This window comes from Fomitopsis serialis (assembly GCF_022376445.1).
Source record: "Fomitopsis serialis strain Sig1Antser10 chromosome Unknown B0H18scaffold_12, whole genome shotgun sequence".
NCBI classification, from domain to species: Eukaryota; Fungi; Basidiomycota; class Agaricomycetes; order Polyporales; family Fomitopsidaceae; genus Fomitopsis; species Fomitopsis serialis.
In genome coordinates this window covers 360507-374374 of record NW_025954972.1, presented here as the reverse complement: position 1 = coordinate 374374, position 13868 = coordinate 360507, and the positions used below count along the sequence as shown (strand labels likewise).

General features: G+C 55.6%; 4 protein-coding genes across 4 annotated transcripts; 1 reads left to right on the top strand and 3 right to left on the bottom strand.

Moving 5' to 3' along the window:
- Positions 1–26: 26 nt before the first annotated feature.
- On the bottom strand, positions 27–3159 carry B0H18DRAFT_1139133 (OPT oligopeptide transporter; the record flags this gene model as incomplete). Its single annotated transcript, XM_048035619.1, has 12 exons — positions 27–268; positions 325–453; positions 514–632; positions 686–820; positions 872–965; positions 1020–1063; positions 1118–1180; positions 1233–2270; positions 2322–2388; positions 2443–2552; positions 2615–2774; positions 2818–3159. 12 exons carry the CDS (start codon positions 3157–3159, stop codon positions 239–241), a joined length of 2331 nt encoding a protein of 776 aa, XP_047896958.1. The 3' UTR covers positions 27–238.
- Positions 3160–4627: 1468 nt separating this feature from the next.
- Positions 4628–7326, bottom strand: B0H18DRAFT_1083415 (uncharacterized protein; the record flags this gene model as incomplete). The annotated part of the gene is given in 8 exon segments (XM_048031662.1): positions 4628–4998; positions 5133–5389; positions 5664–5980; positions 6736–6794; positions 6852–6881; positions 6901–6922; positions 6979–7228; positions 7289–7326. The coding sequence occupies 8 exon segments, from the start codon at positions 7324–7326 to the stop codon at positions 4628–4630; spliced, it is 1344 nt and encodes a 447-aa protein (XP_047896957.1).
- A 181-nt stretch (positions 7327–7507) lies between these two features.
- Positions 7508–8388, top strand: B0H18DRAFT_988533 (uncharacterized protein). The gene is made up of 4 exons (XM_048044914.1): positions 7508–7590; positions 7646–8019; positions 8079–8187; positions 8248–8388. Exons 2-4 carry the CDS (start codon positions 7917–7919, stop codon positions 8252–8254), a joined length of 219 nt encoding a protein of 72 aa, XP_047896956.1. The 5' UTR covers positions 7508–7590; positions 7646–7916; the 3' UTR covers positions 8255–8388.
- A 1500-nt stretch (positions 8389–9888) lies between these two features.
- On the bottom strand, positions 9889–13629 carry B0H18DRAFT_1083414 (uncharacterized protein; the record flags this gene model as incomplete). The annotated part of the gene is made up of 5 exons (XM_048031661.1): positions 9889–10503; positions 10561–10780; positions 11341–11622; positions 12104–12152; positions 13566–13629. 5 exons carry the CDS (start codon positions 13627–13629, stop codon positions 9889–9891), a joined length of 1230 nt encoding a protein of 409 aa, XP_047896955.1.
- Between the last annotated feature and the right edge of the window lie 239 nt (positions 13630–13868).

The following is a 13868-nucleotide window of genomic DNA, read 5'->3' as shown; positions in this document are numbered from 1 at the left end:
CACAAGCCACTCATCAACCTATACGGTAATCTTCACGATTGAATTATGCAAGCGCGTTGGCAATCGTTGCAGACTGCGACCCGCACGCCTTGCTCCACGAGGAAGTACAGTGATACATTTACACGGCAAGCCAAATTACCACCATGATAGCATACGACAGCGAAAGATGATGAAGGGCCCTGCGATAATAATGAATGTATGTAGAGTACAAATCTACACCCACAATGCGCTAACACGCCTACTCTGACCCCGTCACCTTGCAGTAATCCTGGCGACATCGTGGTCAGCATGCTGTGTAACAACAATGGGGGCATGTGTACGTACTGCATTGCCCTTAGGGTTGAGTGCCCATGTGGGGAAGTTCACAGTGACGCCACCCGCACCAGCCAACGCGAACGAGAATATGAACACGAAGATCTGCGCGCCACCGTCGACGGCAGCGCCGAATAGGTACTGAGGAAATGCGAAGTCAGCCCGATCAGGACCCGAAGAGTGACGACGGAGCCAGCATACGTTGTATTTCCTGAACCAGCCGGCACGATACCTGCGGACATAGAAGTGCGAGGTGAGACCGATGGCCATCCAGGTGTTGATGTAGCCGTTGGTGCCACCCGCGAGATCACCGATGTTGTCTAGACCGCATCGTCAGTAATCATGCGCGGGACAAGCCTGGTGATCGACGCACAAGCAAGGACAGAGGTATTGACGAGGGTTAGCCAGTTCCAACGGTACTTCCTGTAGAGGAGCCACGGGATGATGGGGAGACCGAGTCCAATAACGATACCGAGCGGCACGATGAAATAAGGTCCTTTGGGCCCATCTGGGACCAACGGATTAGAACGGCGCTACGCTGGGATGCAAGGACGCTTACAGATCTCCTTTCCGAGAGCACCCCAAAGGATCGCGTTGGCGTTGTACGACTGGACCTGTTGTCCGCTCCAGACACGAGTACCCTCGTTACTCAACTATGATATGCTGACGGTCAGTTCGTGTCAACGCATCTGAGATGGGTAACGTACGAGAATAGCGCGCTCGTTGCTAATAACGGTCTGCATGATAACGTCTAGAAGCCCGTCGTGAGCAAGACGCATCAAGGTCACAAAGATAGATCTCGTACAGTTCAGCAACGCGCCAATCACTGTACCCGCCATCTGGGCGGAGAACGTTGTCCTGGGAGGCACTATGCGGGCGGTCAGTATGAATTGGATGAACATGAAACAGTGTGAACGTACGCTTCGTGTACTGGCCGAGTTTGAGGTCGCCGAGCATGGACGCAGCCTGCTTCAGGGACTGACTGGAGTAGAGCTCGAAGTACATGTTCGCCTGCGACGATCCCGGGATGAGGGCGGAACCCAACATCTGGAACATGTTTGAGATGACCGGCTTGAATGCAGCGACGGCCCACATAGCACCGTAGAAGGGCAGACAGAAGATGGCGATGAGGAGGGCGACGATGAGTGCCCACCAAGGCAGTCCCGACTTCTCCGTGTACGCACAGACCATCGCGGTGACGAATGCACCGAGGGTGACGGCAGCGTACCACCACATCGGGACCTCGCGGTAGACCTTCATGCGCTGGTAGTGGTAGTCGTCGATCGGGCGCTGGCGGATGTAGTCAACAAATGTTGCCCAGATCTCCTTCCCGTGCCAAAGACCGATGTGGACGAACGTCGCGCCAATAGACATGTTGATGCCAAGGTTGTAGATGACGGTGGAGCCGCTCTGCCAGGGCTGACCGTTGAGCTCGTACGCCGTCTTGTTGAGCGAGAAGTCCGCATTCAGAATGAGGTTCTGGTCGTAGACGGTGCCGTTCTCGTAGAACAGGTTCTGCGAGATGAACGGGAAATTCTGCGAGTGCCAGACATTGCTCGCGAAGATGGCGGGGAGGAGGAAGTAGTTAATCCCCCATCCGACGTAGTTGGAAATCTGGGTCGAGAGGGGAACGTAGAAGGGGGAAGAGCCGATGTTCGCCCAGTCGACGCCAAAGCCCATGAGACCCATGCCTTCGTTACCTTCTGCACCGCCGAAGATGTACGAGACCCAGTCCGAGTTCCGTGCGCATAGACACACGATATTGAAAGAACCGAGCAGGGGAGCGATCCACTCAGGGAACCACTCGTACACGAATATGGCACCCGTGACAATCCAGAAGAATCGGAGACGTTTTCCCTGAAGAATCTCACCCTTTGAGCGGTGCAGGACATCGAACAGGTTGACGTAGATGAGATTCTGAGGGTACAGCATGACCGTGGGGTAGACCAGGAACGCGCCTAAGGGCTGATGGTTAGATTGCGAGGTCGACGGGTAGTATCTGGACTTACGGAACAACCCAGCAAAGCCATAGCCAATAAGCTGAGAGGCCAAAAGAGTGAAGATGGCGTTTCCAGGCTGAAGTCAAACGTCAGCGATACCAATGTGACAGCAGTGCTATGGGGCGCTCACGTTGACAGTGATACCATAGAACAGGTCATCTGATGCAAACACAAAGCAAGCTTGCGAAGCAACAGCAGCGGTGTTCGCCATGATCTGCGCTGCAACGTGCTCTTTCAAGTCTAGATATCATAGCGCACGAGATAAGATGATCTAATGCAACTCCGGGTGGCAGGAGACGCACTGAATGGACCTGGGTTCATAAAGTTCCAGAACCAGTTGCCCTTGTGGAAACGCGTGCCAGGACCGGGGATGACAAGCTCGAACAGACGCCCCAGCATGTACGCGAGGAGTTGCAGGAACAGAGCGGATACGTCATGACTTGCGGGCGAAATTGCTACGGGCTATTCAGCACTCAGCTGACAACAACTGGCATCTCGTACTCACGAAGAGCATGCCAAGGACAGCGCCAAAGACCGCGAGGCCTACACCAGTAAACCACATGCGGAATGTATGGATCGGAAGGTTGGGGTCATCTTCGCTGCTGACGAGGGCCCTGGAGAAATCCGCCGCCGTCTCGAGGACCTTCTCGTTCCCCTTTCCGTCGTGGAGTGCGCCGTCTAGCTCGTCGACGTCGACGGACTGCGTAGTCGTCGATTCCTGGGCCAGCTTCTCTCCGAGGGCGTCCTGGGACTTGCTCTCGTGGTTGTAGTGGGGGAGCTGGTCGACGACTTCGGCAGCGTCGCGCGCCTCGATGGGCGACGCGAGCTCGGGATCGTGAAGTGCCATGGCGAGCGACCTAGACGCAACTGAAGAACAAGGTCAGTGCGGAGCGATGGCTCGGGGGCTCGGGGCGGGGCGGAGGGCGATCGCAAGGCCTTCGTTCGCGAAATGGGTTTATATGTACAGAGCCGAGAGCGTGATTTGCTCGAATTTGGACTGAGCTGCCAAACCCAGGGCGACCTAGGAACGTCTCCAGAATTGGGCGGTACAGTTGGAGATGGCATGTGGGTATCTCGTCGCGATCCTCATGCTTCGCGAGCGGCGCCGTCGACAGAGCTGATCCACGGAAGGTCTGTATGGGCTCGCCGCGGCTTGCGCCGGTTCTTGGCGGTCCCGGGCTCTGCGATAAGCTCACGCCATATTGGCAAGACCCGCGAAATTGCCTGCTTCCGTGGTTATGACACGCGACACGCGAAACACGGTGGCGAGCTGAAGCTTGTGAAGCCTTTAGAACCGCATCAATGATTTACTAACCCCGCCGAATGGAATCACCGTCGATACCGGACCCTGCTACACTGCGTACGCAGTTTCTCCAGCGTACGGCACTAGACGGCACACCGTGTATTTTGTATATGAGTTTGTCCTGCGCAGTCATTTTAGAGCAACTGCATCTTGACTGTATCTGTGAAGGTAGACACACCGATCGAGAGAGCATGTGGCCCAGATCTGAGTGAACTCATCTAGATCCCGGGTCGGGAAAGCCATCCCGCCGACTGAACCATCTGCGTGGCCTTGCGTCACCGTGGCACAGTTAAGAGGAGGTATTTTGTTCATTGAGTTTCACTGCAACTCGATGCGCACTCTCTTTGAGTCTCCCTACATGCTGGCTTGTATTTTCACCGTGCACTGCCCTGTCTGGCTATGTGTGAGTTCTTATCGCTCGAAGCTCCGAGGCCCCATTCATACTGCCAGATCAGCCGTGATGCGGCTGTAGCATGAGCCATGTTGAGATGTCGTTGATACGCTCAGGTACGGTGTCGACGAATGATGCTGACTGCAGCGAAAGTGTCGTGTGACGATACAGCTTAGGCCCGGAAGATGGCCTACCACACTGAACTGCTGAAGAGGCCAAATAGGGCCATCTCTGTTCCTGGTACGTAGCATAGTTCCTGAAGACAACTGTGTCAACGAAGGCTGTGAAATAATTTGACACCGACGTACACCACTTAGCATGAACTAACTGTCGTACATGCGCGAAACGAGGTGTCCAGCACGCAAACTGAGGTCAGCGTCTGTGCGAATCAGAGGCTCGGGCAACGCGACGCACCCAACGATTCCCATCCATGATGGTTGTCTCGTCGCCACCCGCCACCTCAGCTTTACCGCGCTACGACACCGACGGCACCACTGCTTCTAAACCATCTTCTGCCCCCACCGCCTGCGTCCCAGTGTCACCGACTCGGCCCGTTGCCCGCTCCGAGTCCATGCGCCTCCCCAGCTCATCCGCCAAGCGCAGTAGCTCCTCAGCTCCCTTTCAGCTGCTCCACGCCCTCGTCCGCCACCCCGGGCTCCGCACGCCACCCGGCGCGCTCCCGCGCAGACTGAGCTCGCCCCCGGCGCGTTGCACGACCGCCGCCCACGTCGTGCCCTCCCGCGCCAAGGCCTCCGTGATCTCGTCCTTGATGCGCCGGCATGTGCCAACGCCCTCGTACGCAAACCGTGTGTACACCTGCACGGCTGCTGCACCCGCCCTCGCGTAGTCCAGAGCGTCCGAGCCGGAAGTGATACCACCGCATCCGATCAGCGGGACGGACTCAGGCAGGAGCGCGCGCAGCGTCCGGAGCGTCGCGAGTGTGTACGCTTTCAGTGGCGGCCCGGAGAGACCGCCGACCTCGCCTCTGTTCGCTACAATAACGAAAAATGGCACATCACGAGTACGGAGAGGTCGACAGGACCGTCAATGATGTGTGAGCACCCGAGAATTAGCAGAGATTCGCGATCAGCGTTGAAGTAGCGGCGCGAAACGAACAGGCACGTACGATCACTCAAATCCTTCGGACGACGGATGGTGGTGTTGCTCACGATAACTCCATCCACGCCGCTGGAACGCACGACTGCTGCAATGGCCCCCAGTTCAGATTCCTCCAAGTCAGGGGCAATCTTCAGGACCAATTTTGGCTTCGTCGATCGTGTGGAAGTCGCTGTTCCGTTGGCATCGGAAGGCACCAGGAGTTCGTCCCGCGCGCGGCTCACACCATCGAGCAGACGTTCGAGAAGCGCTCGCGTCTGTAGAGATCTGCGTATGGACGGCAGTCAGCCAGGCACAGAAGTGAGAGATCGCCGACGTGAGAGTCAGGGAATGATAGAGTATGATGAACGTCGCGTTATCTAGACGCAGGAACGGCGGTTCCCCCTACAGGACTCCATACAGCATGAGCCTTATACGGAGTAACATCGCTCTTACACACCCTTGCTTGCCTGTCAAAACACACAGCATTTCAAGCTTTATGACAACAAACAGATGTTTGCCAAGGACCAAAGTTGACAGATGGACAGCGATGGAGACTCACCGGAGGCCGGGGGTGTTAGGACTTGACACATTAATGACCAGCACATCCGCATACGGCCCGAACGTCTGCACCCCTTGCACGAAGTCGTCGATAGAGTCGGCCGGAGATGCTTTGTTTTTTCCAAGGTTGACGGCGAGCAGCGCATGCGGCCGAAGAGACGCATGTCGTGCTGTCGTCGTCTCTTGTTCATGGAATAACGGTAGACGGGCTCGTAGACGTGCCAAGACCGCCGTGTGTCCGTCCGAAGGGAAGCCATAGCGGTTGATTATGGCCTCATCTGATGGAAGCCGGAAAACCCGTGGTTTGGGGTTGCCTGGCTACAGTTGTGTCAGTGAATTGTCAGACTTAAAAGTGAGTAAGCGCGGGGAGCAAGGAAAAAACAAAAAACAGAATGTCGTCTCCTCCGGACCTGCAGTGAATAGCGGGCATCTCGCTCTGGCGGTGTCTGATTTATCGGTGTATGGTGAGAGCCCAAAGACATGAATGTCAGACTACATCGCCACACAAGCCACATGGGTGTAACACAGTCGAAAGAGAATAAGTCATCGGAGCGTGGAGCGTATCCTGTAAGGACGAATGGGCAATGACAGAGGATTGGACAGCATACAGTCCGATTTTGATGGGTATTGTCCCGACCACCATCGAAGAGCGAAAGGATACCCAAGCCTAAAATGCACTGCAAAGAACTCATCATTTCTTCTGTGTACAACCATACCTTCGCGAACAGAGAAAGTAGTCCATGCAGCATCATTCCTGCCCAAGGAAAGGCTTCCAAGGACTTTTGACCGCCGGGAAAGGTGTCCTCGACATCTATCCAAGATGTCTGCACCGTCGTGGACAAATCGTGAGGAATCCTTTTTACTTTTGAAGCACTTCATGCCCGAGGAAATGCTGATATCTTTGCAGTGTTGACCGTTGCAGGTCGTGCGTAATAATATTCTATCCTTCGTCAAGCCGAAGCAGGAAACTGGCTTGCAAGCTGGACTCACGGAACTGACCGATCGTCAGTTGCGGGAGTCCGTTATGGCCTCCAAAAAAGCGAGAGAGCGAAGGGGAAAGGGAAAACACTGACCTGTGGTCTAGGGGTTACACTACCGATTTCTACCCAACTGAACCCAAGGTTGAACAGGCCTGGGTGAACGACGGCCTGGTCAGCGGCTTGGCGACAGTGCCGGTATGACTACGCACCATCTGTAGCCTCTCCATCCTTATCGAAACCTGCCGCATTCCACTGGACTACTGTATTCCTCGCCCCAGAGCTAGTTATGACGACCAGTCAGGACGAACATTCAAGCGAGAGTGGTTATGGACATACACTCGTTCGCAGCCGCTCATCATCCGTCTGTGTATCTCGAGGAGCCAGGCCACTTCCAAGGACTCTGAGCGCGAGCTTGTGGCTCGTCTCGGCATCTAGCAGAGTCCTCAGCACGGGCATTATCACATAGCGGTGCATTGCTGCCCGGGAGTCGACGTAGTAGGCGACGAACAGCCCTGCAGACACGACGAACACGGAAGCATAGATGCCAGAGCGCAGAGAGAGAAATCCAGGGTTCGCCGCAGGAGAGCTAGTAGACGCATGCCGGAACGACGTCGACGGTTGTCGTCCGACCAGACGAGGGTCGCACCTCAGAACGCGACGTGGCAGCAGCCGGAGAGCCGCCATGCAAGAGAGCCAGAATGCGAGGGAAGCAGGATAGAACGGTCACTGACAGTAGTCAAGCCGCCTCACGAGGAAGAAACTGGGAGTGGTAAGTAGAGGAGGAGGAGGGGATCCCGGATGCCATATGTTCGGGCGCCAATCATCCTCCAGGCTCCAGGGCAGCGGTACTGTACTCAAGCGGTACTTATGTACCGCCGGTAAGTATAGGCTTGCACTACGATCATGGCGATCGCACGACACGATGAATATTTGCACAGTGGCACACTGGTAGGTAATGAAGCCTATGAGTCGCAAAAAAAAGAACTTACTCATTACTTAGTAGCTAGGGCCTACGGCCACTGCAGCGCAGCATCGTCGCACTGGATCCTAAGAATACTTCTCAGTATAGGCGGCCGTGCTGCGATGTGAAGATCGACATCAACTTGCTGGCCAGACGGACGACGATGACTCCTTTCAAGCTCTGTATCTACAAAAACGAGAGCCAGGAGAAGACCATGGTGACATCGGAATCCTGAGGTTCCCGAATTCTCGCACCCGTACTTCAAGATAAGTAAGTACTGTTTTCTCAATTTAACTCAAGTGGTTACGGCACTATGCCTTCAACACCAGCGACGCCAGGCCTACCGCATCAGGCTCGTCTCTTGGTCTCCGAACGTGTTTTGATGGTGCAGAACGATCAGAATGGGAGAATTGGAGGTCTGTATACTCTCGTAGATATCAGCAATGCGCATTCGGTACTCACATGCCGCATGCAGAATTCAACGCTCGCAACTTTCAGCCGCGCAAGTCAGTCATCCAGGGGCTAACCGAGCAGGCAAAGAAGAAGGCCAGCGAAGGGACGGAATTACTTCAGGTCGCTCAAAGGTGTGAATCACTGTGTGCACATCATGCCGAAAGATTAACGACTTCTCGGCATGTGCACAGTGTCTGAAGAACTTGAATGTCCCATTTTATTGCGCGGTCTCAATGGCAATGTAGCAGCGAGTTCAGCGAGGTGACTCCGGCCGCATTCATGCCAGTATGTATACTCCTGTCAGATTATCAAATGAATGGACATTGTGCGAATTATCTGAGAATGCGAAAGGTTTAATAGGTGCAATTAGCTGGTCGTCAGCGTGTCGGCCTTCAATAGTTCCATAGATAAAGTAGCATGCAAGGCCCCAAGCCCCCAGCTGCAGGCCCTGGCAGACGATCACTGTACCGAACTTGGAGGCTGTCATCGCGATGTAGAAGGTTGCTTGCGAATGTGGAAGGTTGCTTCAAGTTGCGAATGTGGTATATTGTTTGAACCCACTACTTACGTACTCACGTCTGTGGTCTCGGAACAGTGGTACTCAGGTATCCGATTCCTTTAGGATTCGATACGTCCCGATTTGTCAACAGTAGTTCCGCATTATGCCCGGCCTCGACATCCAGGCCTTGTCAATGTACAAATCCGATTCAATGAGGTCATCGGAACTTCCACCATCTATGGCAGGCCCTGGTTCTTGCACCCCAATGTACGACGTCAGCGCAGCTGTGGTGCTGGTGCACGGTGGCTCGTATGTCACTCGCCGTCGCTGCCAGCGTGTATTTACAGTTACGGCTACCAGAGACGTCATAGGGCCGGAACGTTGACGTCCAGTGGCGCTACGGCCAGCTTCCGTGTCTTGAGCTTATCGACACGCTCTATATAAACGAGACCCCTGTCTGACCTCTTCCCCACTGCTACTCACGACTTTCGCATACACTCTCACGCCGATTAACGACCTTCACGACCTTCGTACACTTAGAAACCAAGATATCACCATGGTGCGTATCAACTGCCACTGGCCTATGCCAGTGGAGACAATGATGCTTACAGCCGCCGCGTACAGGGCACCGTCATTTCCGCCATCGCAGGCGCCATCGAGGCCGTCGTCTCTGCCATTGCGAGCGTGATCATGATCATCGTGAGCGTGATCGCGACGGTGAGTACCATGCTTCCCCAGCTCTCGTCTCGGCACGAGCTGACCCGCATATACACAGATCATCGTGACCATCTTCGATGTCATCTTCGACATCATCTGCTGCAACTGGTTCGGAGGGCGCACACGGAGAACCGGCACGCATTCATACAGATGGGGCCTATGAAACAGGCCTGCCGTCTCGAGTCGCCCGATACGCACCCTTATATACGCGCACATACCACCCCCGATCGACTTACCTTAATGTATCAACCTAATAGTGAGATCTTGAGACCCCATGGACACTCCATTTCGCGAATCAATCATCTTCGTGCTGTTCTGTGCATTCGCATCAGTCGAGTTCCACCGAGTGAGGCCACCAAGTACTGGCGTATGTGCGCGCGCATGCACCGAGTGCTTCCGTACGTATGTTTGATGGCAATTGGATCTGGCAGCCGCCGCGTTGATTTAGTCTCTGTTAACCATTTAAATACATCATTGCGTATCAGGCCCACGTTGGTATATGATCGATCGAGGCGAAAAGCTTGCAAATCTAGCATGAACAAAACGCGAGGCAGTAGACAGCGAACGGCGGACAGAACGAGTCCAAGAACACTCACACCTCCAACAAAACATATCACTACACAAGCCGGAACCACGCCGGTATCAGCTTCCACATCCGCTCCCGCTCCCTCGCCGCCCAGCCCTCCAAGCTCCTAGCACACGCCTTGCACTCAGAGAACTCCGCGCTCTTCAGCTGACCAAGCTCCTCCGCGACATACAGCGGGTCCGCGCACCCCCTCTCCCTGTCGAACAAATAATGCTGCGTCGCGAGCTCCACGAGCTCGCTGAAGTCCTTCCGGCACGCGCTCGCGGACGTGCACATGAGCCCGGCCGACCGGCGGCGGTGGTGCGCCGGGTTCAGCTCGTACCCGTACTGGAACCAATTGTGCTGGTTCGCCCCGCCCGCGCCCGCGTCCGCGAGGTGCCGCGGCGACTCGCGGTGCGACCCGTGCGCCATGCTCTGGATCAGCCAGGTCACCGCGTGCGCCGCGGCTTCCTTCCCCACCGCAAGCTTCTGCAAGTCCGCGTGCGCGAGCGTGCTCGCGCGCGGCGAGCCCGCCCCGAGCGGCTCGTGGTCGTCCTCGCCCGGGCCGGCGCCGAAGATCTGCGCGTAGTGATACCGCGAAAGGTCGTAGAGCGCGGAGGGGAGTAGCTGCGGCGCGTCCACCTCCCGCGCGAGGTTGATGACGGCCTATCATCGCGGGAGCATCAGGAAAGACTCGGCAGTCTGAGCGTAGTGGGCACGTACGACGGGCGAAGGATACCGGAAGCCTCTTTGCATCCCGCTCTCGATCTCGAACGTCCGCGCCAGGTCCTCTCGTGAGTCCCAGCCCCGGAGCGTCATCGGCCACGCGCTGCTGAGATGTTCCACCGCCGTGCCCCGCAGCTTCTCGATGTCGTACTTGTTCGCGAGCCGGAGGATGCCCGAGACAGCGCGGAAATCTTCGCGGCCATTGTCTCCAAAGCGCCTGTGAGCGTGTCAGCGAGCGTGTAATGGGCAGAATAGTGCTGGCATTGAGTAATCAGAGAGGGGATCGGCTGGGCCGAGGCATCCAGTAAAGGGCTGTTCGACAGCTGATGTTTTGACGAACTCGCGGCACGCACTGGATATGTAATGCTAGCTTGCCAGGCGAACTGCCCAAAACGCAGCCAAGGCCTTGTCCATAAGGGCGAAGACCTTGTTGCGCCACCGCGAAGCCTCCGACCAAGATAACTCAGCCCAAGCACTCACGGAGCAGGTGCCATCCAACCACGAGGTCGAACACGCATCGTGGGTTGACGTTGAGCCGCGAGAGATCCGCATCGAGCCCGCTCAGAGCCCAGCGAGATGGTATCTCTACTCGCTGCTGTCCAGCCGATGAGGTTCGATACCACACTGAATGATGGTGCGTGTGCTGAGTCTGACAACGCCCGCCGTCGCAGGACTCACGCCCACCTGCAAGGGCAGCAAGTCGAGCCGACGTCGACATAGGGCTGTCATTTGGCGAAAATACGAGCTGAGATTGAGGCCTTGAAGAATACTACTTACGGGCCATCATAGAGCGCGTGCAGGAGGTTCATGACGTCCTCCGCCTTGTCGTGCAGGAAGAGCACTGGGCACCCGTCTATCTTCTCTCCTTGCTGGCCATCATCAACTAGAGCCATATCAGCGGAGGAACTGCCCGTCGGTTGTGGGAACGAGAGCATGTCGGCGAACACAGTGGAGTGACGAGAAAGCTGAGAGATGTGTACGCGAAAGAGCACGTTCTCCGCGCGCAGGACGATCGAGCCGTCAGAGAACCAGAGGTCATGGTTCCGTACGAGTTCATCGCTGCCGGAGAGCGTGCCAGTGTCTTCCTGAATAGAGAGCGGTCCTTCAGAGAGCGGTTCCTCGGTGGGCTGCAGCGGCACAGTACTGATCACGGGCGATCGTTCGCGGGTGGCAAGCCGCTCGCGGAGGGAGCGGCTGCTCGGGTGGTGTGATAGCTGCGGATCAGACATGGAACCCGGGTTGGCGGCGTAAATCGTTCAGGTCGTACCGTTCATGAGACAAGAGGCGGCTTGGGGTCGTATCAGAGGTCGGTCCGTGCAAAGGTCGGTCCACGGACGACAAGACCGTCGGGCAGCGGAGACGGCCGGTTAAGTATCACAATAGCGATGAAGCACGTGATCGCGCACACTTACTTACATTGTAGATTGAATACGTACATAACTTAGTTCAAAATCCTCGTTCAAAAATGAAAGTCAAATCAAAGTAAGCAGTGGTCAGAGTCGTGGTAATAGTTAGACAAGGATATCCAGGCTCCTAAAACCAGCCGTCCATGGCGTTCTCGCTCCTACATGTCGATAGCCCACCATATGCTGAATCCGAAAAAGGCAATTGTGTTTAGTGTTATGTAATGTCCGAAGTTTATGCGACTAAGAGGAGGAGAACGCCATAGGACGGCTGGCCAATTTCGTCCCCGAGGCCACCCCGAGGCATGCGCGCTTCGCCCTCAGGCCAGCAGTGCGGTCACAGTAAGTGACTGAGCGCCTTTCAGCGAGTTTCGGGGTCCCGCTTGGCTCGCTTGCCCCGAGTCATCCAAATCAGGACATCGCTCGACGCTCGTGCGTCGAGGCGCGATTCATGATGGTTTTCGGTCTCGTATCCATCCAATGGGAGGATGTGGGACTGACAACACATTTGGGAAATTCAGTGAGCATTTCTTTGGTGCCTCGCGTCGCTGCCCCAAAATTTGACAAAATAAATGAGCGGGGACTCGAACCCGTGCACCCAAAAAGGTGATCGGCGGCCATGACCACTGCACCAAAGTACCAATACTGCTTCATCGACGGCACTAAATAAGAGTACCAGTCAGCTCGTGGGACCCATTTATGGCCACCCCTATGTAGCACATCACGACGTGCATACTGCAGTGACCGTGTGCTTCGCTGACGTGCCGGGCAGCGCATCTGCCACATGGGGCACTAACAATGATTATCCCGTCATTTATACAAGGGTGGGCGTGTACTTCGGAGTTAACAGGCAATGGGTCCACGGGCTGGCTGGTACTCTTATTTAGTGCCGTCGATGAAGCAGTATTGGTACTTTGGTGCAGTGGTCATGGCCGCCGATCACCTTTTTGGGTGCACGGGTTCGAGTCCCCGCTCATTTATTTTGTCAAATTTTGGGGCAGCGACGCGAGGCACCAAAGAAATGCTCACTGAATTTCCCAAATGTGTTGTCAGTCCCACATCCTCCCATTGGATGGATACGAGACCGAAAACCATCATGAATCGCGCCTCGACGCACGAGCGTCGAGCGATGTCCTGATTTGGATGACTCGGGGCAAGCGAGCCAAGCGGGACCCCGAAACTCGCTGAAAGGCGCTCAGTCACTTACTGTGACCGCACTGCTGGCCTGAGGGCGAAGCGCGCATGCCTCGGGGTGGCCTCGGGGACGAAATTGGCCAGCCGTCCTATGGCGTTCTCCTCCTCTTAGTCGCATAAACTTCGGACATTACATAACACTAAACACAATTGCCTTTTTCGGATTCAGCATATGGTGGGCTATCGACATGTAGGAGCGAGAACGCCATGGACGGCTGGTTTTAGGAGCCTGAAGGATATCCGGAGCCAGCGAAGGTTGAAGGAATTGTCTACTCTGCGCACGGGAGACTATCGTGGTATAGTAGTACCAATAAGTCGCACTGTCTTACTTATACAGATCGCATCCGTCCTGTCATGAAGAACCGGGGAAAAACTGACCAGAGTGGGTCCGAGTGAGCCTATCACTGTGTACGCAACTTAATAAGAGACGTTCGTTAGCGGGCCGCCCGTGTAATGCACTAGCTCCCATTGGCAACTGTACATGTTCCCGAGACCCTTCACAGGTTCATCAGAATTCCCGCACTGAGACTCTCCGGCGTGAACCAGGCATGGTCAGCACTCGTGCAAAGGGCAACCTGAACGTCGGACACACGATATTCATTGGCACCTGTACACTTTGCTCCATTTTGAGGCCGAACTCATCGTCGTGGCGATCACCCTAGGGCCTGGCGCCTTGCAAGCTATTGGCAGCTGGCGGCCAGCCTTGCG